The sequence below is a fragment of the Plectropomus leopardus genome, chromosome 19, assembly GCF_008729295.1.
Source record: "Plectropomus leopardus isolate mb chromosome 19, YSFRI_Pleo_2.0, whole genome shotgun sequence".
NCBI lineage: Eukaryota > Metazoa > Chordata > Actinopteri > Perciformes > Serranidae > Plectropomus > Plectropomus leopardus.
Window position 1 is genome coordinate 12,946,685 of NC_056481.1, and position 25,410 is coordinate 12,972,094.

The 25,410-nt window shown below is 39.0% G+C and overlaps 1 protein-coding gene across 2 annotated transcripts in view; it reads left to right on the forward strand.

The window, feature by feature from the left end:
• Nucleotides 1-3,168: 3,168 nt before the first annotated feature.
• LOC121958461 (dynamin binding protein) overlaps nt 3,169-25,410 on the forward strand; it is a 56,210-nt gene continuing 33,968 nt past the window's right edge. For both annotated transcript variants that reach the window (XM_042507395.1, XM_042507396.1), the window contains exons 1-4: nt 3,169-3,469; nt 18,021-18,175; nt 19,408-19,530; nt 22,802-25,027. In XM_042507395.1, the coding sequence (XP_042363329.1) occupies nt 18,031-18,175; nt 19,408-19,530; nt 22,802-25,027 (2,494 nt within the window). In that variant the 5' untranslated portion in view covers nt 3,169-3,469; nt 18,021-18,030. The remainder of the gene's footprint in view (nt 3,470-18,020; nt 18,176-19,407; nt 19,531-22,801; nt 25,028-25,410) is intronic.

The window sequence follows — 25,410 nt, forward strand, 5'->3', positions numbered from 1 at the left end:
GCCGGCAGTTCATACAGAGGCACTGATCTGGAGGGTTCTCAGCCGTAGTATGGGTGTTTAAATGTGAGAGCGTGAGTGAGTGTGTGTGTGTGAGGGTTTGTACTTGTATTTGTGTGAACTTAGTTGGCCAAATGTGGCGTCAATGAAGCCCACCCATGGTCTTTCTCCTACACTGACTGACACATATTCATTGACTCAAAGTTTATGGTGAAGTTCTATGACATTAACAGTCAGGTCTTATCGGAAGTGACAGAGCAACAATGAATAATCTAGAAAATGAAGCAGGATAAGTTGACATTTGGAGATAAATAGTTTTCACTGGAATTTGGTGATATGATAAGTATTAAGTATGGTATTACTTATGATATCATGAACATGAATGCAAAGTGGGGCTCCGGCACGATGCTAACATTATCTACATATTACTTAACAATGTACATATATTTCTTATTGTCATGCTTATGGAAAACATACTGTAATACTGGTTATTTTTTTTACTACTTACTTGAAGAAATTTCACATAAATGGGTACATACTGAATATACTGGTCTTCACCGACGTGATGCCACTCAAACATGAACTGACCAGGAAGAGACTCAAAATGACCACCAAGAGACACAAAATAACCACAAGGAGACAACAAATGACCAAGAAAAGACACAAAATGATATAAAAGATTAACAGAACCACAAAAAGATGCATAACAACCACAAAAAGATGCAAAACCACCACAAAGTCTGTGTGTCTTGCCATTGGGGCCTTTTGCATATCTGTGCCTACGGGCCCTCTGTCTCATAAGCCGCCCATGCACACACATATACAACACATACACATGCATATGCACATGCAATAAGGTTGTCTAATTTGTTCTGCTGTTTTTAACCTGAATCTGTTTCATCCATTTGTTTTTTTTGTTTAATCTGAATTTAAAAGCATCATCAGGGCTCCAAAAAGATGCACTTCATACATGATACCCGTTGCATTGCTTTTCCCTGTAACAATGTGTTTCAATGTTAAATAAATTCTCATCATAAATAAATAAATGAATAATAAATGATAATAAAGAACAACTTCTGATATTAGCAATTAGTGGTATAAGCAATATACTGCAAACATATAAGCCAGTTTTCCCCAGTACATGTTATATAATTTATATCATAATAGAATTTCAATCGTTGCTGATTTAGGTCACATTTTTGTTGGTTGGTTGATTGATTTATTGACTGATGCATCTATGTATACTGTTTTGGAGATTTACTGAGGCAAAGTTTGAACTTACACAGAATGTAATTGTTGAAAAGATGACTTTCCATTGGCAAGTTAATCCTTTTATAGTCTTACTCTGAATTTTACAAAAGAACTAAAAGGTTACACATGTAAAAATGCTGCATACTAATATGGGATGCTTTGTAGAAATAGCGGTATTGCATTTAGATAGAAAAAAACAACTCCCACAAAATCAACTTTCAGACAGTCATGAAAGTTGTTTAGTGATATCTGAAGTAATTTATTGTTTCAACTTCAGTTATATATGATGACACCATGTGGTATATGTATGTTATGATGAAGCTAATTAGTATAAATATAATATATTTATATTATAGCATAATATAAATTCATGTACGCCAGTATGTGTGTTTATGACTGAGTCTGTTTTTATGGTTTTTTGTGTCACCTTTCCCATATCTTTTCCTTTTCCGTGCCAACACTTGACGGCAAAAGCACCCAACTGACTTTGTTTCCTGCTATTGTTCTGCACATGCAAGCTTACTTATGAGGAAGCTGTCATTACTGCAGACGCAGCAAAAAAGCTGCACTCCATGTTTCCCAACACAACACACAATAGCCATGGCTGGGAAAACCTATAATCCTCAATGCAACAACTGTGATTTTCTCCCTCTAAAAAAGGTTTTCATTGTCTTAATGATCCCAAATGAAAAAGCTGCAGCCTACAGAGTAGGCCAGTGGTTACACCTTCACTCTGAGTGTCAAACAACTTTACATTTTTCTACATCATGTTGGGACCTTTGAAAAAAAAAACATTACGCATGTAATGTAAAAATTTAGATGAAGTGATTTATTTCAGTTATATGACTTTAGAGACACTAAATAACACTTTACAGAGCTATCATGATGTTTCAAATTCAGATGATGTTACTTCCTAAAATTGCAATGAGCAGTGTTTGGTCTGGGTGGAGTGGACAGCCCAAACATGTGCTGACTTGCACAGGAATGAGCTAATGCATTGAGGAAATGTCCTCGTTGGTTTTGGTTTATCCTTTGCCACAAAAAAGGGTATGTTGTTTTCTCGTCACGTGGTAGTGACGAGAAGTAAAAGTACAGCAGTATATCAGGAATGTATGCTTTAATTATCAAAAGTGGAGCTGAAGTGTTTGGTCGACCAGCACAAATTAATCTGCAACAATTTTACTACAAACATCTAAGTCGTTTTTTAATAAAAATACATTTTATTTCAAATTGAGCTGCTTTTCTTTGTGTTGTGTGATAACAAAATAAGAGAGGCATATTTCCAAACCATTTTCTGACATCTTATAGACCAATCTATGAATCAGTTAATCGAGAAAGCAATCAGCACATTATCTGACAATAAAAGTAACAAAAAAATTGCATCCCAGATTAAGAGAAAAAGTACGTATGTGAGCACCACAACAGACTACAAATATATGATATGATTAATGTAACTGGTGTATTAATGTTAATTAAGTACATTTTAATGTTGTGCAGAGGTGAAGATGGAGCTACTTATAACTGTTTTTTTCTGGTGGGTTGTTAAAAAAAATAAAACCAAAACTGTTGAGCAAAAAAAAATAAAATCTTTTTGTAAAATTTAACAGCAAACGTAGCTTAAAAGTAAGATAGGCCCACATAAGATGTGGCCAAAAGGACTTTGCAACATTGGCTCCTGGGCCAGTATAACACACAGTTGGTGGTAAATATTATGTTATATTGAGAAGTAACAGTGTGAAAATATACAGCCATGCAGTTTTTAATTTTGCTGAGTTAAATTAAAACTGTAGTGAAATTATTTAGGTTCTGCTGTACTTTTGGACCCACTTTCTTTTCTTTTCAGTCAGGCACAAGCCGGGCCAGCTACGGGTCTCTTTGGAAAAAGTGGGTGGCGTTGTTGTGAGTAGGCATGGAGAGGCGCAAAGCGACTGGGCTGCTCCCGTTTCTAATGTGATGACAGCTGATTCTACCGAGACAGATCCGGGACCACCGTGTCAACTTCATACTGTCAACATGTTTTCTTGACCTTCACGCCGAAAGAGAGCATTTATTTCCGGGGATCATGACTCTGAGGGAAGTGTAGCAGCTCAGAAGTTGAGTCGGCGGAGAAAAGCAGCTCCGCCACCAGCAGCACCACCACATCACCAGGCTCAACAAGTTGGATATCTTGTCTGACTGGCCCGATCCCGCATTTTCCACAGGACGATCAGTCACTTTAAAGGTAAGAAAAGCCACAAATACAAACTTTTGCTTTTCACAGAGCACCAGATGAGCCCAAAAAACACCTATCATGGGATGGATGAGTAGAAATAAGTTTGTATTTACGCATGAACATGCTTTTGCATCCTCTCACTAGGAGTATTAACGCATTTTCCTCTTTTTTTACTGATTTGAAAAGCTTTGTGATAGTGAGGTGTTGATAGTTATTTAAGGATATTTTAAATAGGATTTGTCCTCAGTGCCTCACTGTGAACACAGACTAACTGACTAATGACGTGAGCTGAATGAGTGATGATGGCAGTGAACACAAGTGCTGCTGCTGCTGCTGCTGCTGCACGCCAAATAACCCCCCCTCCGTCTGTCTGTCTGTCTGTCACCTGTGGCTGCTGCTGTCAGTTGTTCCACCATGTGAGACAACACACACTTGGGGAATATTCTGGTCACACTCACGCACATGCACCGGTGGTCTGGTCACAAACACACTGATAACTTAATCTCTTTTGCTCTGTTGAATTCCATTCTGTTCCATAATGATCTGATTTGTCTCATATTCTATTCTCTTTTATAATATTCTGTCCTATTCTGTTCTACGCTCTATTCCATTCTATTCTTCTCCGTTCTATTCTAACATGTTCTGTTCTGTTCTGTTCTTTTTTCTTAAATTCTATGCTGTTGTGTTTGATCATGTTCTGATCAGTTCTATTTTATAGTATTCTACTCTGTTCTATTCTGTTCCGTCATGTTACGCTCTATTCCATTCTGTTCTTCTCTGTTCTATTCTAACATGTTCTGTTCTTTTTTCTTAAATTCTATGCTGTTGTATTTGATCATGTTCTGATCAGTTCTATTTTCTAGTATTCTACTCTGTTCTATTTTTTCCTTTTTGCTCCATTCTATCCTTTCCCATCATTTTCTATTCTATTCTTTTTTATAATATTCTATTCTACCATATTCTGTTATGTTCTATTCCGTTTCCTAGCATTCTATTCTGTCCTGTTCTATTGTATTCTGTTCTGTTCTATTTTCTCACATTCTGTGCTGTTCTGTTCTATCATGTTCTGCTGTATTCTATTCTGTTCTGTTGAATCCTGTATTCTATTATGTTCTGTTCTAATCTATTTGATCTTGTTCTGCTCTGCTTTATTCTGTTTGTTTCTACTGAGTGATGGCTTATGGGATAAAAAAGCTACATGGTAATGTCTGTTTTTAATGTAATTTGGCAAATAAAATGCCTGAAAAAACATGATGTATTAAAGTAAAGATTATTTACATTTTGATATAAACTTTACACCAAATATATAGCCTACTATTGACAGAGAAGCAGACCATAGTGTATCTTAAAAGGTGTGTGTAGGGTCTGTAGACTTTCAGTCTCTGACATGAGTCTGTAGGTCTGTTATGTAGTTGACTCAACTACTTGGCGCAACATTTCTAAAGTTGAATTATGTCCAGTTTGTCAATTGAGCTGAGTCAGCTTTTCAGATTTAGTGGAACAGGGTCTGGAAATGCTATTTACACTGTGTCATAGAATTGACCAAACTTAATTTACAGTGTGGTTTTTAAGCATACTTGTGTAATTTAAGGCAAAAGATCCGTAGGCTCTCCCAAACAAAGTGCATGCTATGTGCATGTTAACAGATATGCTTTCAAAGTTGGTAAAATAACAGATTGCCTCCCTATTGCTCAGCATTGATCCCTGTACTGTGCAATGACATGCCTACATGTTTATTCTGTAAGCATGATACAGTATGTGTTTTCACCATGGCAGCATTTACACACAGCTTTAGAAGTAGAGCTTTGGTTTCTATAAAATGGGAAATCCATAATAGTTTCTTTGATTCGCGCTGCATGTCTGTTTATCATCACCCTCCACGTTTGTTATCATGTTCATAAACAAAGGGAGTGAATGCGTTGTTTCATACTGACACCAAAAATCACCAAATACAAAATGGAACGTGTTATAAAATTGTTTCTGATCCAAACATTTCCATGCATTTAATCATTAAATACAAGTCTTTAAAGCAGCCACACTGCAGTCAGAATATCAGTATTTTATAACACAAACACCAGTTTTTTCCTGCTCTTCTGATGCAGTCAGAGTTACTGCGCTTTGGCACTGGCACACGCCATAAAGGCTCATTTATTTTTCCTCGCCTGCAGGGATGCAACCACCAATCTTAGTGTGAAAACGAAAGGCTTTGTAACTTGTCCTGTCATGTGCACCAGAACAGTGCATGATAGTGTATTTTTCCTTTTTCTTCTCCCGAGTCATACCTGGCGAATCTCCTGCTACTTTAACTACTATCAGCCTTAATCAAAGGTGTCTTTTTCTCTTCTGTTGTCCTGCTTTTGTGTTTAGTGCCTAGTCAGGATTTTCGGATGCGCATCAACATCTTGCACACTGAATTATTCAAGACTTGCAACAGGGTCCCATATCACTACTCGGTGACAGAGAAACTTGAGAAGTTTGTGTCAGTTTGCATGTGCCACAAACACTATGCAGTAGCTGTCTCCATAAATCTAGTGAAACATGTAATTGTGTATATGTGATTATGATTTCAGCCAACCGAAGGCACCCGAGGTTACAGCAGCAGAACAGAATGTCAGACAGAGCCAAATGGCAATAACTTGATGATGCATGGGAATACAGAAAAATTCAGCATCAACTCAGAGAGAAGTTTCTCAGACAGAAAAAAAAGAACATTCCTTACGTTCTTGGCTGCCAGCACAGTATTAGTTTGGCTGAATAGGCAGGAGAGTTAATTTGATTTGAACGGGATGGGAAAAGAGAGGATGAGTTTAGTGCTCGTATGAGCCGCGGCTGCAAAGAAAAGGGTTAAAAGTCAGATTTTATAATAACAGTGATTTAAGGAAGCTGACTTCCTCTACTATGAAATTTCCGCCTGTAATGGTGATGTAAACCTCATAGCTGAGGCATTTTGTCTCTAAACCTACTGAAAAAAATAAATGAACTGAATCCATGACTTTTCAACGTTTTCACAGAGAAGACAGTGAGGTTTTATAAGTTTGGACTCAACAGACAAAAAGCCATTAAGACAGAAGAGAAATGTACATATGCTTACGAGAAGACAGACTAAATAAGAAACGTGTACCCTCAATGCTCAGTATTCTTCCAAGTTAGTTAGCTGGTACTGTCTAAGTCAGCATGCTACTCTGTGGATGACGAATTAATTGAATAACAAACAAAAATTCTTGTTGATAGCCATAAAAATTATATAAATGCCATCCATCTTTGGCCTAGTCCACATGGACAAGGGTGCTTTTGTAAACTGTATTTTTCCCTCCTTTGTTTTCAAAAATATCTGTCTAAATAAAAATGCAAGGACACACTTGAAGTAATGTCAAGAGCAAGTCAAACCAATATGTGACAATATGACAGTAACCCTAAAGCCATGCAAAGAAGAAGAAAAAGTTGTTGGCCCATTAGCAGCTATAGTCAAAAAGTAACTATACATTTGTGTATAAACATGGAAATTAATACACAAAACATCAAGTTATTGGAGAAAAGTTAGAACTAGCAATACATTTTTTCATATCTGCCATTGCAAAAAATGAGATAACAGTGCACTAAAATTGTTCACCCTTGATGGAGTTTTACAAATGATCAATTTTTAGGCCACAATGCATTAAAAGTTTACAAACTTACCATTGCCATGTGGACTAGGCCTTAGCTTATGATTCTTTGGCCACCACATGGTATCTGCTACACTGCAACATACAATTACTTTGCAGTGAGGTTTTCACGTTTAAAATGATACAATCTCAAGTAATCATACATTCAGTAGTTTTGTAAATACTGAAGCTATTGCAAAAAATAAAAACATATCTATAATCAGATTTTCAGTCAGAAGCTGCACAGATGAGACATCAGGGAGGAAAACCAACTGGTCCTCAATCTGTGGCTGTTATCAACAAAGTCGCCACATGACTGGAAGCATGTTTTCAGTGCCATTTCAGCACTATCTTGGTTCCTATGACAAATAAGATAAGTAGCAGTTTTATAATCTTATAAAAACTGAATTTCAATAACATCTCTTTGGACAACAGTTTGCAAACTAGTTTTATGAACCAAAAAAAGTTTTGTTGAGCTTTCACACCCAAGCAATCATATTATTTAATCATGTACAAATATTTCTCATACTAAGAGCAATTTGCATTTGTTTTCGCACATATTTGCTCATTAATTATGTGATCGTTTTAAGATTCTGTGCAGCCATTACAGTTTTCTGGGCTCTTATGCTGAATCCATATGTTGCTGGTGTCACAGTCCTCCGCTTCAGTTATTCCAGACCACTCCCAATGAGCTGATTCACAAATTCATCAAAGCAGGCTAGGGTTTGCTATCTTGGCAGTGTCTTCTTTATGTCCTCAATTCACCCTGCGTTATTTAAATGTTTGGGAAGACGATGTGAGAGTTTTGTTTCTGGATGGATTCTCCAGAAAAAGAGCACACTTATTCCTCACTCCACAAACTGATCATGTTTCTGCAGGCATGTCATGATGGGATTCCAAAGATCAGTTATGTAACTGCTCATATGTAAACTATTAAGGCTCAGCCATGTTTTAAGGGGGCGGCATATTCCCGGGCACCTCTGGGGTTCTCTCAGGGAAAACCCTCCGGCGTCCAAACAGATCCATGTATCCGTGACAACGCAGTCTCTGCCCCCTGAGCTCAGACATCCAAGCTGTCCTCCTCGCTGTGGAAATGTTTATGCAAAAAAGGAGTTCCACCCAGTGTGTGTGTATGTGTGTGTCATGAAAGCCATTAATATTCAACACGTGCATGCTTAAAAAAGGAACAGAGAAACAAATATGTGAGTGAAATGAGTCACAGAAAGAAAGAAAAATATGAAAATGAGTCCAAAAAGTAAGCACATCCTTGATGGGTGCCTTTGTGCTTGCCAAACTGCAGAGATACTGGAAAGAGAAGTGAATGAAAATGTGCAGATGAAGGTGGACGTAGGGCTCTGGATGAGCCAAAAAGAGTACTCTCAGTCTTTTTCCAAAGACCCACCCAGGGTTTTCCCCTGCGTTCATGAGGCAGCAGCAATGTCCTCTCTGCTTTTAGGAAAGTTACAATCAGGAGATGTACTTCGACTCCTTTCAATAAGGAAACAGCTATAGCGGTACAGAGATGATTTATCTGCTGGGCTTGTCGTGCCCTGACACTGTGTGGTATTGTACTTTGACAACCCTCTCTGTGTGCTGTTTGCTTCATATGTAAAATCTAGATACAACCTGGTAAATGGTGAGTTTTAGAGGTGCTGGTAGGCAAATTTTCGTATCTTAAGACAGAGCCAGTCTAACTGTTTCCCCCTTTTTTCCATTTGTTATGTTTAGCTAAGCTAAGCTAACCAGCTGCCCTCTGTGTGCTGTTTGCTTCATATGTAAAATCTAGATACAACCTGGTAAATGGTGAGTTTTAGAGGCACTGGTAGGCAGATTTTGTTATCTTAAGACAGAGCCAGGCTAACTGTTTCCCCTTTTTTTTCATTTGTTATATTTAGCTAAGCTAAGCTAACCAGCTGCTAGCTGTACCACATACTAGGGTCGACCAATATGGGTTTCTCAGGGCAGATACTGATAACGATTACTAGTAGTTCATGAGATAGATAACCAATATTTGGAACTGATATGTATGTAGAATAAAAATGTAAAAGCTTTCTGTCAGTATTTAGAATATTGAATATAACAAACTCCAACACAAACTGTTGTTGAAATACCTTTAGCAAATGTTTAATCAAAACTGAAACTTTGAACATCAAATACAGCAAGTTCCCAGCAATTTTTTTAATATAAAGTCAAAATTTAAATGAAATAGAAAATAAATAAAAAGTAAAAGTTCCTCCCATGCTTTCTTTTAACTTTTTAATTAAAATATTTCATTGGGGATCGTTAAAATAAAGCACCGATACAGATAATTGGCAAAATGCTATATATCGGCGCCGATAATCGGCCAGGCTGATAATCTGTCGACCCTAACCTCTTACCATGTTTATTAAACTCTCAGCAAGAAACAAATAAGCATATTCGCAAAATGTCAACCTATTCCTATGTCTTTCCCATGTTTTCTTAAAGTTTAGTGGAGCTCTATGCAACATTTAGAGCGTATTTATATGTCTGCTCATGGCTCTCAAGATGGAGGCAGCAGCAAACAGTGTTAACAGTGCTAACAACAGTGCTGACAGAGCTTGTTGTGTTAATCTGGAGGGAGACTGGAGGATGGGTGCTACGCTTCTGCAAAGCTGGCGTTGCTGTTATCATCGTATGAACACATTTCAAAGTGGTGGTGATTAGATCACATTTTGCAAATCATTTGGTGAGTAAAATATTATTTTATCTGATATGCACGACTGCATAGACTAAAATAAGCACATAGTAAAAACTTACTGATCTTTCTTCAAAATTAGCTTGAATGAGCCTCATTTAATCAGTTGTTTAAAGAAAATGTTAAAAGACTTTTATGTAGCTGCAGTCAGGAAGGACTTTTATCTTAAAGTGGGCAACACTGAGATGGAAATATCAGTATGTAAGGCAATGACAATAATAGTGTGACGCATTTGCAAACTGAAACCTCAGCCTGACCACAGAAGTCAGTGTTTGGGTTATTTAAAGTAAAAGGAACATTCCTTACTGTGTCCTCATGTATGCAGTTCAGACTGATGGTGGCCTTGTGACAAAATAGACTGCCGTGATTGTTTAAAATGCAGAGCTGGCAAGTTAGTATACTGTACAATATGTCTGCATGCTTTTTCAAACATCAATGCGTATGTGTTTACTGTTTGCATGTTTGAGTGGGACAGGACAGCTTAGCCAAAATATTTCGACACAGTCTGGCATCTTTAGGCATTTGACTCAGCTTGCCAGATGTGTTCTTTTTCTCCAGCTGGCTGAGGCCACGTCGTGCTGCCTCATCTGGTAGAAATGCACTTTAAAGCCAGACTGCTCTCTTTGCTGTCCTGCCTTTTTCTCGTTTAGAGCAAAACATTAGAGCACAAAGTGACACCATACTATAGGTTATATATGTATGTGTATATATATATATATATGTATTGTGTATATATGAGGAGGATTGCCTTTAGAAGATAAAGATCATATGAACTGTTGAAAGTGGGAGGCTGTAATGGCAAACATGCAACAAAGGCCCCTGGGCTGCATTTGAACCCAGAAAATGACATGGTGTGTGAATTAGACCTGAAATAATTAGTTGATTAATCAATAAGTCACTTGACAGAAAATGTATCTTCTGCTATTTTGATAAACTTGATGTTTTTGATGCAATTAAAGTATATTGTGAAGGAAAAATACTAAAAACTTCCTAGTTTTAGCTTATTAAGTGGAGGATTTGTTACTTTCTTTGCCTTGTGTAATGGAAAACTGAATATCTTTGTGTTGTGGACTGTTGGTTGGACAAAATAAGTAATTTAAAAAACATAATCTGGAGTTGTTGAGTTACTTATGAATAGCTCAGTTTTGAGCCTCAAGGCCCCTTTAGTATCACTGTTGGCTCTGTTAGCACTGTTAGCTCTGTTAGCATTGCTAGCAGCTAATGCTGCTAACATATTTGGACGCAGCTCTCGTTGTAACATTTAGCTCTAGTGTGGATTAGACCACCAAGCCAGCAGAACTCCCTTAACTGAATAATTTTTTTTCTGTTTTTATGAGTGTTTGTTTAGTGCTTGACAAATTATTTACCAGTCCCAGAGCATAATGATTAATGTTGGTTTAGGTCTCAACCACTTCTCCAATTATGGTGTTTATTCCTGCTGTGGTTCATTACATTTTGTTTGCAAAGTAAAAAAAAAATCCTAATTTGTTATGTCATTCTGCTGCAGGGGGTCTGTGAGCTGCTGACTCTATAAACATATGGTTAGAAAACCACATGACTTGTGTTGACAACTGTCATCCATACAGAGCCTCTTCATTCTCCCCCTCCTCACCCCCCCGGACGTAACATGCGCTGAAAGACTAGACAGTCAAAAGAAAGGCAACAGATGTCCCGCAGTTTTTAATATCCAGAACCGTCCACTGGCCGATCACCTGTTTTTGGTGATGTTGTTTTGAGGTGAATGCGTTTCAGTGGACTCAGCATTCTGGACGCGAGGACTGCACTGCTGCACAGTAAACAGTCGGTATCAAAAGACATCAGCTGTCATCCAGCCCACTCTAGAGGCTTCTACCAGTCTGTGTGTGTGTGTTGACATCCACACAGAGGCACGTGCCAGTCTGCCTCTCCAGTATGTCTGAATAGGATGAATGGCACATTGGTCGTGCATCAGCGTGAGCCTCGTCCTGGCAGGCAGACAGATAATGAAGCAGCGGCTTCATTGTTGGCATCAGATGACCCTGTTCAATAAAAGGTACTGACAGTCAGCATATCCCACTTCCTCCAGTCTGTACTCACACTAACACACTTTTTCAGTGCTTGCCCTGCTGTATTTGTAGAGACAGAGACAAATCTAAGATGTCTTGCAGCAAAGGCAAAGGTGGACCAGTTAGGACAGTTGTACAGTTAAACTTATTCACAGTATGTAGAGCTGAAAGGTTTGAGGAAAATATGTAATGTACATTTTTCTCAGAAAAAATGGATTGCAAAATGGATTGCAAATAAAAAAAAAAATCTCTAAAACTTAAACTACAGTGTGGTAGTTTTGATCAACTCAGTCGTCACCAACATATCTTGTTTTTACATCAGTAAAGTTACATTAAATGAGGAAGATAATTCTTGTTAAAGTCCCACCAGGTGTTTTTTTTTTTCAGCAGCCAGCAAAAAGTCAACTTTGAAGTAAACTTGCCTAGTTTTTATAGGGGGAAATGTCAATTCCAATTTTGCCTGTATTTGTCACAACAGAGCAAGCATAAAAGGGACATACAGCAAAAGGCAATGAGCTTGAAGCAAACCAGAGCCCGATGCAGCAAGGACATAACTTTTTTACATGGAGCACCCACTATACCAGATGCCCCAAGTAATGACAATTTAATGTCAATTTAACATTTGTTAAGATGTTATTTATAGTTCAAAATCATTTTTTGTAAGCTTAAATAGAACAGATACAAGTAAAAATAAGACATGCATAGTTTCTTAATATCGTGCAACCCTAGTTACCATGGAAATAGTGGCTCTTGCAATTGAAAATTACACTCTTTAAAATTGCTATTTAAAAAAACAAAGGTTAATTGTTCAGCCTCCAGCTGTATAGTTATCTAGTTGTGCGTTAATAAGATGTCTTTAGAGCATCTACATGAACTAAACTGGATGTAATAGCTTAAATGTTGATTGTTTTGCATAATCAGTTGACACTGAAACTGCACAGGAACCTTTCTCATTACTACACTAAAGTTTTAGCAGTGCTACAGCAGACTTTTAATCACACGCTAAATCTTTGTCTAGATTGCATGGTACTGATGAGGTATTATAAATACACAGATAGTTGAGTAAAGGGTGATGATGGTTCCATGTCTCAGGTCAGACAGTCGCTGCTTTGTCCAACTGTCAGCTGTGATGTGTGTACAGTGTGTGTGTGTGTGTGTGTGTGTGTGTGTGTATATGTGTGTCAGCTGTTGACTTAGCTGTCTGTCGTAATCCCGATACTTTCTCCAGCACAGTGCCAAGTGGCACACACTAGTCTCAGTCACACTGTCCCTTTCACCCTGTCTCCAGGAAAATAAAAAACCTTCTCACCACCTCTTTAATCCTAGATTATGTCACCAGGTTTGAAGCAGTAAAAGACTTTTTGTCTTTTTGTCTTAAATTCAACATTTAGGATCCAGTATTTAAGAACTAAACCAAACTCTTATTCCTCCTCAGTGAACATCATTTAAATATGCACAATGCTGTCTTGTTTTTTTTTTCTCACCAACAAAATAGTTTTCTCTGTTGTCAGGAGTCCTTTGTTTTCTGGGATACTGATCAGAGTCCCATAGCTTATCAAGACCTCATAAATCCTAATAGGAGACACGCCTGTTTAACTCTTGCCATGAGCTTTCAGTGTGTGAAATGCTCCCTGTACTTTTCCAAGACGTGCCCTGCAGTGGTGTAGAAGCAGTTACTGACAATAATTGATATCTTCCATCGATGGAAGGATAATAATCTGGTAAAATCTGGCACTGGTTCACTACCAATATGCTTGAAACATTTCCTCCAGACTTGCCTGCTACTCCTGATGTGATCTGGTTTTTCCCTCTTTCTTTTTTCAAATCCAAACAAAATGGTCCTCAGCTGGTGCTGTTGTGACTCAGAATGATCCACTCACACGCTGAAACATGCACAGTATGCTTTTACAACGAGAGGAAGATGAACAAATAGTTTTTTGTGTTTTTTACGATCGGTAAGAACACCAGAACTCTGCTATGCTGGCATTATCTGGAGTTATGTTCACATTTTTTCGGTTATACGTTGACCGATGCCTAATTAATACTTGCTGATACTTAATTTAATTTGTGTTGGAGAAATGTGTCATTGACCTGCAAGGAGTAGAATAACCAAGACTTAACTGGAACGAAATTGAAACTAATCACTCTTGTCCTTAGCTAAATAGGTCGAGACATGTCTGAAGTTGAGCCGAGGCTTACAGTGATGTTCAGACACTAAACTAGATTTCATCAAGGAGTTTTAGTTTGTAACGTCTTGTTGAATCTTAAATAGGGATGACAACAATGACTCAATGATCAATTATTATACGTTATGCAGTGCAGCTAAATGACACATTTTATGTGTGCTAAACATGCAGCAATAGTCATTCCTAAAATAATATAGCATTATATTAGCAAATTATGAATGTCAGTAATAGGTATATATGATATGAGAAGTAATGCAAGTATGTGTAAAAAGTCTCCCTTTTGAAAATAACTCAAATAAAGGTGAGATTCTTCATCCAGATGCATTTTTCTTGATATCATAGATAAGCAAATGTTCACAGTGTGATAATCGTTAACTTTCATATCACGGTATACCTAAAAACCAGTAAATTACTGCAACCCTTGCACAATATCACTGGAAAACTGAACAGTGTTTCCATCAGGCAGCTTGTGTTGTCATCTGCCAGAGCAGGGTGTAAAAGTCAGCAAGCACGGGAGGCGACTGACACACTGACAGACCCATAAATAACACTAAGGAGCTTGTCTGGCTGGATGCAGATCTGAGGATTAACGTGAAGAAAGCTGCTGCAGCGGCCCAGTGACTCTCTGCAGGTCCTGGCACTGCAGTCAGGTGGTGTGGGAGGAGGTTTGGTTTTCCGGGTGTTGGTTGTGAGTTCAGCTGTGGTGGCAGCAGGCTGCAGTGAACAAGATGCATAAAGTCAAGTGGTGGGAAGTGGTGACTTTTATACATGTAGTGCAGATTTTTACCACAGTTGAAAGTATTGAGTAAAGTATTATGATTTCTCTAAACAAATCATACCTGGGCACAGTGAAACAGACGCTGTGTCATCGTCACACCCGTCATCAAGTATAAAAGCCTGATGAAATATTTATTAAACACACTGCAGGGGAGTTTTGAGAAATGTGACAATACCGCTGTCATAGTTATTTTAAATATTACTTAATTCTTGTAAGTTAATCATGACAGTGATCTGAAAAGGATCTTTATACGCAGACATTGGCCTCTAAAACACATCATAAATTGCAAGTTTTCTACCATCGCTGATTTTCATTTGATCTACTTGTTTGTTTCATGTTGGTCTGCGTTAGGGTCGTGTGTCAGTGTCACATTGCTCCAATATGAAGCAGAAAAAAATACTTCTTCATGTTGTATCTGTAAGCTGCAGACACCATTTAAAGGTTCATAGATTTGTAAAGCCCAGCTGTACACTGGAAGTGATATTTTTAACATGCAGATGAAAGAGTTTAGATACATTGTTAACTTTTGGTTTTGTAAAGGTTTTCCGCTCCAAAAGTCTGTCTGTCATTTTGCGTCAGAATCCTTCCTCCGTGTGCAAGGTTATAGATAAAGACATTGTTTGTATGACCTGATACATTGAGAGGAAATCCTCACGCAATCACACAAATTTGTGTTTTGTTTGTGTGAGCAATCTTCTTTAATTTGTGATTAATTTGGTAATTTGGCTGCCAATAGGACAACCTTTTTATCTTGACAATTTAAATTTCCTTTTCTCTCTTTAGGAGGCAGATGGGGTATCTCTTATTCACATATTACCTGCCAAATTCATAATTTAAGGTCTTTTTGACTTAAATGTGTCTCAGTTTACAGGAACGTGCTTCATAAATACAAACAGAACCGATAAAGCTGGGAGTTTTTGGGAAGATCATTATCACTCACTGTTTCATGGAAACCATTCCTAAAAAATGGGTGATATGTGATTCACCTGTGTGCATGCCAAGACATGTTAAATAAGCTACGATGTCTGACAGGCAGCTATTGTTTCATTCAATTGAAGATAAGCAGGGAGATGGTTACAGTGTGCCTCATCCTGCTTTTTAGTATGAACCTGAAAATGAGCATAATTGGTCTTCTTTAAGTATGGATGAATAACTCAACATAAAAATAACAAACTAGAAAACAGCATGGCTTCTGTTCTGTTGAATAAATGCACACACAGCCTGTTTGTGCTCGTTGGCTGCTGTGTTTTGTAGCCTCTGCTCGCACACCTCCCTTTGGCTTGCATTAGTTAATGCCTTGGCTTGGGTTTCACTGTGGTTTTAGCACTATGTGGTGTTGAGTTCACAACCTACCTCAATGAACTGTGAACACCAACTGCTTTTGTTAAGCAAAACAGTACTGCTTAACCTTCACTGAGAAACCCAAACACACACACACTCAAATGTTCCTTATTTCTCTGGTTAACGCTGGTCATCTGCCTTCACTATCTACCTTCACAACCACATGCAGGATAACCTGAGTCGCGTGTCTCCCCAGAGACTGGCACTAAACTGGACTAGAGTTCCTCTTTCTTCCCCCCCTCGGCTCCGTGGGCACCACATAACAGAGGCCCCATTGACCAAGGCAAACTACAGCCCTCTTCTCTCATTTCCCGTCTCTTTCAGCGCGTCCATCCCCACCTGTGGTTAGTCTGTCTCCAGATAATGATGCACAAGGGCTGCTAGAATACTTATTAAATACATTTTTGTTCTGTTTAAGTATGCGTTTGCTTATTTCGCTGCTAATGGAGGTAGTCAGCAGATGAAAATTTGAATAATTTTCCTCTATTATGTGAATAAAAGGGATGAATGCAGTTAGTTTATAGAGCTTCACTTTGACCACATAATTATATTTTGTACGCACACTTTTATTTCTTCAATTTTCCAATACATTGTCAGGGGATTTAAATATGATGTATAATCTGTTTAATTCTTTCTTTTTTTAAAGAAAACAAAAGGCCAAAATTATGTGATTACAGCCTTTTTTGAATGGCAATATATATTTTTTCTGTTTCATTTACTCCCCTTTGCATGGATTTACTGAATGGGCCCAAAGAGTCAAGGGGCCCCTGAGCGTCACTTGCATATTTTTACATGTTACATTAACACGTAGCAACCAGGAAAAGACTAAAATCACCACTAGGAGATGCAAAGGAACTGCAGAGAGAAAGAAAAATGACCACAAAGCAACACAAAATGATGAAAAAAGACACAAAATCACCTCAAAGACACCCAAGGACAGCAAAACATACACAAAAAAACACAAGGAGATACAAAATCACTGAAAAGAGACATAAAACTACCACAAGTAGAAACAGAATGACGAAAGAAGAAGACCCCAAATTACCTCAATTAGGCACAAAATGACTACAAAGAGACACAAAATTACCTCAGTTACCTCACCAACTAGTAGGTGAGGAAAGGAAGTAAGATGAGTGAGCAGGGAGAAGTGCTTAAATAGAGGAAGCTAATTTCAATAGATACCCAGTAAAATGAGATATAAATTCATAAAAATTATATAATTTTATCGTGACATACAAAACAAGCAAGGAGGAATGTCAAACAATAGTGACCGAAGAGTGAAAGAATAATTATGTGAGCAGTGCAAAGGTCAAAGGTCAGTGATAACATACAGTAGATAGAAAAACTTGTCCTGCATGTGAGTGTGTGTGAGTTGTAAAATATCTACTGTCACATTAACCATATGTTGGTCACCCAGGAGTAGATACTGTACATCCTTAACCCTCATCTCCTTCTGCAAAGGCAGAGAAGCAGGAAAATTAAGCAGAGCGTTGAGGAATGTCCTTCAGCCTCCTTAAGTACAGCTCTTTTTTTTTTTTTTGCTTTTGTCTCCTTTTTATTGCAGGTTTCTCACGCTTTCACTCCTCCTTTCATTCTGCGTTGTTCACTCTGTCCGTGAGGCATTTGTTGATTTGTATGGCGAGGAGCAGCAGTGGGCCTTTGTTATGAAAACTGAGACACATTTCCTCATGGGAAAGACTTTTAAATCCTCTGAAGTATTCTAAAAAGTTTTGCATAATTTCAACTTTTTTTTTCTTTACTTAAGTCCCCATTCTGTGAATTTCATTATGCTTTTGTGATATAAAAAAGTATGGGGATTTTCTCTTAATATCTCTTTTTTTTTGCCTCTGCAGGTTATGAGTAATGGAAGCAGGATCGCTGGTGCGTGCTGTCTTTGAGTTTCTCCCCAGCGTCTCAGAGGAGCTGCCACTCTTCACCGGTGATGTCATCGAGGTGCTCAGTGTTGTCGACGAGTTCTGGTTGCTTGGTAACAAAGATGGCGTCACAGGTAAGGTGTCAGGGGTCATTATTACTATAAATAAACATACATGGTTGAATATTTTTATTAGGAAGTTGCATCTTGTTTACCAAAAATAGCTTTAACCTTATAAAACTATATGGAGAAACTTACTGTAGAATATTGATTATAAAAATAAGCCACATTGGAAACTGTGAGTAACAGCTCTAATAATTGACATGCCCTGGTTCACTTCCACTCAGAATTTGGGAATACATTACACCATACATACCTGAATGGGCACTCTTAGAAAGCGGGAGCAGGGCTGCAAGGTATTAAAAATGACACATTCTTGACCTTAATCAGGTCTGATAATAGAGAATAATGATTTAAAACTACCCTGTGAAATACAGAATTAAGTAATGCAGATTTTTTTTAACAAATAAATTCTTATACATAAGAGAGTTTTTTTCACTTCATGTTCATTCTTGCATTTTTCATTTTTGTTACATCTCGGAAACGGTGAAAGATCACAGTGCATTCTGGTCAAGATGAGAAGTATGCATCATTGTTTCTTCGCTTTCTCTGCCCTTGAAGGGTTTTACTCACAGAAATCTTCTTAAGATTTTCCAAGACTCCAACGTCACTTAAGATGAGAAAGGGGATTCCCTGAGAGGGAAGCGCAGAGGGGAAGTCAGTGTAGGCTCGCTAAACCGATCCTGGAAAACACAGATCATATCAGTACATTTATGGCTCGTCTCTCCGGAAGAGATGAAATCTGCCTTTCATGATAGAGTAAAATGTCGACTTGAATACATAAACTTAAGTGAAGCGCATTATTGAAATAGCAGATTGTTTCATTGAATCCAGTTACTCATAATCTATTGGCATTCTCCAATAGATTCTGTGAATGACCACTGCAAAACTCCCAAAAAGTACAAAGTTTTTAGGGCAGCACAATATCAATTTTTTCACAATCATCATTGTGATGTAAACTTGTGCAATAAACACATTGGGAAAGAATATTGCACTCACTTTTTTTAGTCTAGAGAGAGAATCGGTAGCAAATTCCCCTTAAATATGTCTTTTTGTGCCTTTCATGTTCAGTTCAATATTTATTTGTAATAAAGGAATGTTAGACATATTGATCTTTTCTTTGTTTTTTAAAAAAATCAATAACTGACCTTGAGGGCAGATGTATCAGTGCAGATGTATCAGTGCAGAAAATGTTTTTAGTTGTGTTTACTGTCCTGGTGTTCCTCACTCTTGTCTCCTGTCCTCAGGTCAGTTTCCCACCACCTTTGTGGAACAGATCACCATCCCCAGCACCAAGCCTGGAGACACGCTCTACGTCTGCATCAATGATTTCAGCTCAGCGGAGCCGGGAAACCTGTCCCTGAAGAGAGGTACGGACACACTGCACACAGATAATCCTCACTTTAGGAGTAAAGACTTAAGTATGAATCACTGCCCGTCTTTATGACACCCTGTCATAAAACACGAAACATTTCTCAGAGGATATGTGGGCGTTGTTATCTGTTATATGCACATGAATGTTTTTCACAGGAAATAGTGCGACTGTTAACTCTAATGTTTTCTCACTCAGTTTAACGCTGCGTGTTGATGTCGCTGTGCTCAGGTAAACTGTTTTGTGTTCTAGTGTAGTTTTGTTGTGTTGTACCCCGACTGATGCCTTGTCTCCACTGCCACAGTCTGGGCTCTCTTTATGTCGCCATAAAAGAGAATCAAACAGTGTTTTTTGCGAGTAATTCTGGGTATTATTCTAATAACTGCAATGATGTGAGTGACAAAGAAAAGCTTTTTTTTTTCTAAAAATCTTACTGTATCATAGTAAAATCTAATAGCAGGGATCATAGTGAATGGAGAAAAGGCACTGCTTTTCCTTCATGGCATCTTTTTCAAAAGGGAATCTCAGTTAAAGAAAATGTTTACGGTGCATAGTCGAGGTTATCAGTCATTTTAAATCAGCACAGAGTTAGGATTTAGCAAAGAATCAAACTGATTGTCAGTCTGGCAAAATGTCTGTCTTTTGTGGCTTCTCTAGAAAATTGATGGACAAAGAAGGTAAAGATCACTTTGTGCACCCAGAGGGAATTTCAAAAGACGAGTTAGAACCGATCCTCGTAGGAGCACAATTCAAAGAAACCCTGAATACTGAGTCTCACTTTCATAGTCAGCTACAGATGCAGTGTGCCATCTCATTTTGTCTTATTTGGTTCGTTTAAGGCCATGAAATGTAACACTGTTTCTTGTGAGGAATGCTTTTCTCCTACCCTAAACCAGAATTCTGTGATTTTAATTCTCATTTTCCTTTTTTTTTTAAGTGCGAACTGACAATCTCCATTATTGATTTTGAAATGAAGTCATCTTTTTCACTAAAAAAACACGTGGTTAACGATTTCAGTAACAGTGAATCTTAAATTGTCAGATAAGCTAATTAGTTATAAATTCTCCTTTACAGCCATCTGCTTCTATGTGGGTTTGCTGTTCTGACGTGTTTAAATCTGTCATTCAAAATAGTTATAGTATGGAATGATTTTGGGAAGTTTTACTGCAGTTCCATTAAAATTATCATTTGCAGGCTGTTCTCAAGCAAAACAAAGACCTCTTTATGCAGTTAAAGATTTAAGATATGATAAAACTTTGGTGAATGCCCTCAGGGGCAAATTGACAGAAACACACACAGTGTTGACACAATAAGCTCACAAAAGTTGTTTTTGTTGTTTTTCTCCTACAGGTTAAGGAAGGTCTATTGATGCCTGTGACTTCTTAACCTCTGCTGATAAACTTCTTATTTTTCAGTATCTGAATTTTATCCAGTCTGGTGTGTGTGCATATAAAATAAAAATGAAAGAAAAAGAGAGTAAGCACTCAAAAGTTAATTTCCAAAACTCCCCACTAGATGTCCCCATATGATAAAATTAAGATGTACAGTACATCGACCATCTGCAGCAGACTTTTTCTCTTCTTTTTACAATTCTGAATTGTCTCATGTGATAACATTAGTTGTGTTGTTTTTCTGATTTTTCTTTCAACAACATCAGGCATACAGCAGTGATGTTTGCAGATATCTTTTACATCGGTAAAACCTTAAATTCACTGTCTTTACGTGTTATTAGGAGTTATAGTGGTAGTTTTAGTCATAGCAGTAGTTGATGTATTTGGTGTACAGTGGGAAGTCACATCTTTGCTCTTTAACTATGACAAATCAAAAATCAGCTATTTATTCAATGTTCTATTATCATACATGCACATTTCTTCTTTTATTTAGAATGCATCCATTATTAAATCTACCCAACAAAGATATTCCAGTAAATCTGTGTTATGTCCCAGATAAATAACACTTCCTGGATCAAAGGAAACATAGGAAACAGTCTTTACTGGCCGTGTGAGAGCTGAAATGTTCATTTCCAGTATGATTTTCCATGGACATTATTGGCTGCGCTCCAGTTTTGCCTGCAGACACAATGGGAGGTGGAGCCGCAGGTCTTTGGAATGTGACCCCCCTGACTTCTGGCTGACCAGTCGACATTCCTGTTATCCCTGATTCTCCAGATATATATTATATTAGCAGCAGTGCTGACCCTAGTACAGATATTAGGAGCACAATAATAAAGGTGACCTCACATAACTTGACATGAACAGAGCGACTTGAATAAAGACAAAATTTGGACAAAAATGTCTAAACATACCTGGTACATGTATGTTAAAGGGGACCTGTTATGTTTTTTATTATATATAATGTTACGTAAGATTAGATGTCCAAATTAAATGTGGCCAAAGTTTTAAGTAATGATGTAAACATGTATAAAAGTAATCCCTGTGAACAAAAACTTAAGGCTTTACACCTTTCTGTTAACTCTTTTTCCAATTATTTTTCTACTTTCGCGACATCTGCTTGTGACAGAATTGAATTGAATATACTAATTGGCTGAGTGAGATAATCAGAGGGAAATAATCAATATACATGTACTGTATATTGATTAGAGGAGCCATCTGTCAGTCTGCTGTCACTACCTTTATATCCCAAAGCGTTTCTGCTGTGTGCATCTTTTTACATGTTCTTATCTTTTTATCTAAAATGAAAAAAACATTTTAAGTCTTTGAAACCTGAGCAAATTGGCTTGATTTCTTTAAAAAAAACATGGGATGAAGGCAACAAGCAATGCTGAAAGGAAATGACCCAAATATTAGCAAGAAATTAGTAAAAAGCTAAAAAAATGTTTCTTTTTAGCACAAAACAAAACAAAGCACACAAACATGTTAATTACCTCAAAGAGTGTCTAAAAATAATAATGATTCTCTAAAATATTTTTTAAATATTTGATTATAAAATGTTTTTCCCAAGCTTTTTAAAAAAATGTTCTAAATCTATTAAATCTTGCAAGTTCTTCATTGCCTTTCCCTCCATGTTTTCAAAGAAGAAGTCTAACCATTTTTCTCTGGGTTCAAAGGTTTAAATCATACAAGAAAAGCACAAGAAAAGTGATGTCCATCCGGATTTCAAAGGGTTAAATAATAATAAAACACCTGAGAGCAACAGCTGGTGAAACTTGGCAGTTTTAGATTTTTTTTGTTTAGCTTTTAATTGTGATTTCAAAAATTTTCCAGCATATGAACATTAAATGTGATCCTCTTTATTCCACGTCTGTGCAGGCGATGTGGTAGTTGGTGAGGCTGGCGGGTCCATGGACCTCGGGGAAACCTGGCAGCGTGGTTGTAACGCCTGGGGCATCCGTGGTCTCTTCCCCACATCATGCGTGAAGGAGCTGACCCTCTCCGGCCGCTCCAGGCAGCTGTCTGAGCGCTCAGCTCAGGCCCAGGCTTCAGAGCTCCCACCGTACGCCCTGGGCCAGGCCCGGGCCCTGATGAGCCTCCATGCGCAGCTCAACGAGGAGCTGGACTTCCGCGAGGGGGACTTGATTATCATCACCGGCCTGCCCGAGCCGGGCTGGTTCCAGGGGGAGCTGGATGGTCGCAGGGGGATCTTCCCAGAGGGGTTTGTGGAGCTCCAGGGGTCCCTCCGGTCTCCTCAGGAGCCTGTGGACTGCCAGTATTTGAACAGTGATCCTGAACATTTTAGCTACGAGGACACTTATGATGCAGGAGAGGGGACTGAGGAGGAAGGTGTCGAAGAAGGAGAGGGGTTTGTGAGAGAGGAGGAGGAGCAGAAGGAGGCTGTGGTGGCAGCAGAAGAAGAAGAGGAGGAGGAGGAGGAGGAGGAGGAGGAGGGTGGTGTCTATGTAGTGGCACTGTATGAGTTTCGAGCCATGGAGCCGGGAGAGTTGGACTTCGATATGGGAGATCGTATTCGTCTTATAAGCACTTTGGAAGATGGTTGGCTGGAGGGGGAGCTGCGAGGGCAACGTGGTATTTTTCCTCATCGTTTCGTCAAAATGGAAGACGACGGGCAGAAAACTGCAGAGGAAACAAATGTTGTCGAACAAGAGGAAGACACAGGGAATAGCTCAGGTCATCTATGTCCCAATGGGTCAGAGAATGACCCCGAATGGATGAAATATGAGGATCACACAGTGTGGGACCTGGACTACTTTGAGAGGACTGAGGAGCAGAGGTGGCAGAATAAAAGCACTGGAGCTCAAACTAACAACAGAGGGCAGAGAGACATAGGTAGCAGACCTGACTCTCAGCCTTGTAGACCTGTCCCCCCAGCACAAAGAGGGCCTGCGAGACCCAAATCCACTCCTCCAGCAAGGCCAAGACTCCCATCTCGGCCTAGCTTGCCTGCACGTAGGCACCATGGGTCATCTTCTGGCGCAAATCGATCCAACTACACTAACGGAAACACTCGATCCTTACAACCCAAATTTACTCATAGTCAAACTCTCCCTAGCACTCAGTCTGGTTGGTCCAAAAACAGCAGATATCACCAACGCTCACCGAAGGATGATGCCACGACCAGTAACAGAAGTGGCAGTCTCGGCCAGGCGTTGTTTAACCTTGTTGAGGACCACAGGCAGAGGAAGCTAGCTCGCCATGGCAGCGTCAGTGATGCTGATATGATGACGGGCACCTCTGAGACACGGCAGCGTTCCCAGCAGACGACGCGCGGCTCCAATGGTTTAATACCATCGTCCTTCACTTTAGATGCCCTGGCAACCTCAGCCGGTGACTTGGAGGCCAAGCTGTCCCAGCAGCTTTTTGAATTTGAAAAAAGCTTGACTTCTTCATATAGTGACACTTACATGAGCTCTGCCGCTTCCAGCGATACGACTTCTGCAGCTGACATGAGCCAACAATCCAGTATCATGCGCCACTTTTCTATTATGGACTTCAGCGATGAAATCGATATCATGCGAGGGTCTTCACACTCACCTGTGTCCCACCTTTTGCAGTCGAACTCTTCCTCATTAGAGAGACGCAGGACCCTTCGCCCTCCCCCTCCTCGCCCCAGAGTCCTCCGTCCCCAGCCTCCACCTACATACAAACCAGCCCGCCCTGCTCCACGTCCACCTCCCCGTTGCCCACGACAAAATACTGCTCCTCCAAACATCTTCTACACGCCTGACGAACCAGCCGTAAACCTCCTGGACCAAATATCAGAAGGGCAGGCTGAGTTTGGTGACCTCGCAGCGGCCCAGGAGCATGAACTCCAGTGCCAGCTGGAAGCGGAGAAAGAGCTGGAGAGAGAGATGGAGCTGGAGAGTCAGAGGCAGAGGGAAGAGGAGGAAAGGTACCAGCTGCTGCTACGGCTACAAGAGGTGGAGCATGACATGGAGGCGTACGCGCACACAGCGGAGGAACTCAGGAACATGTTGGAGGAGGAGGAGGATGAGACGGCCCGTATGCAAGCCATGGAGAATCTGGAGTTCTGTAACTACACGCTTGAGACGCTGGCCCTGGAGCAGCAGCAGCTACAAGGTAAGACTGTTGGGCAGCAGATTGAGAGTTAAATCGACATTTTATGCCTTTTATATAAAAAAATTGAGAGTAGACAGATAGCAGGAATAGCATGCAGCAACAATCTAGGCCCGAATCATGTTGGGATTGAGAGTTTTCTGTCTTTAGTTGGACCTAAAGTTGAATGTTCTGAAGCTAAGATAATATGATGTAACTGATGAAACTGGAGACAAGGTGACTGTAATTCAGCATTGAACACTGGATGTTTATTCTCTTTTTAAATCCCGGTGTTTAGGCTCACAGATACTTCATTTATTTTCCAAAATAGAGATGTGAGCAGATTCATTTCAACAAATTGTCATTGGACTTGATTTGACATCAAACTAAATGACTAGTGAATTAAT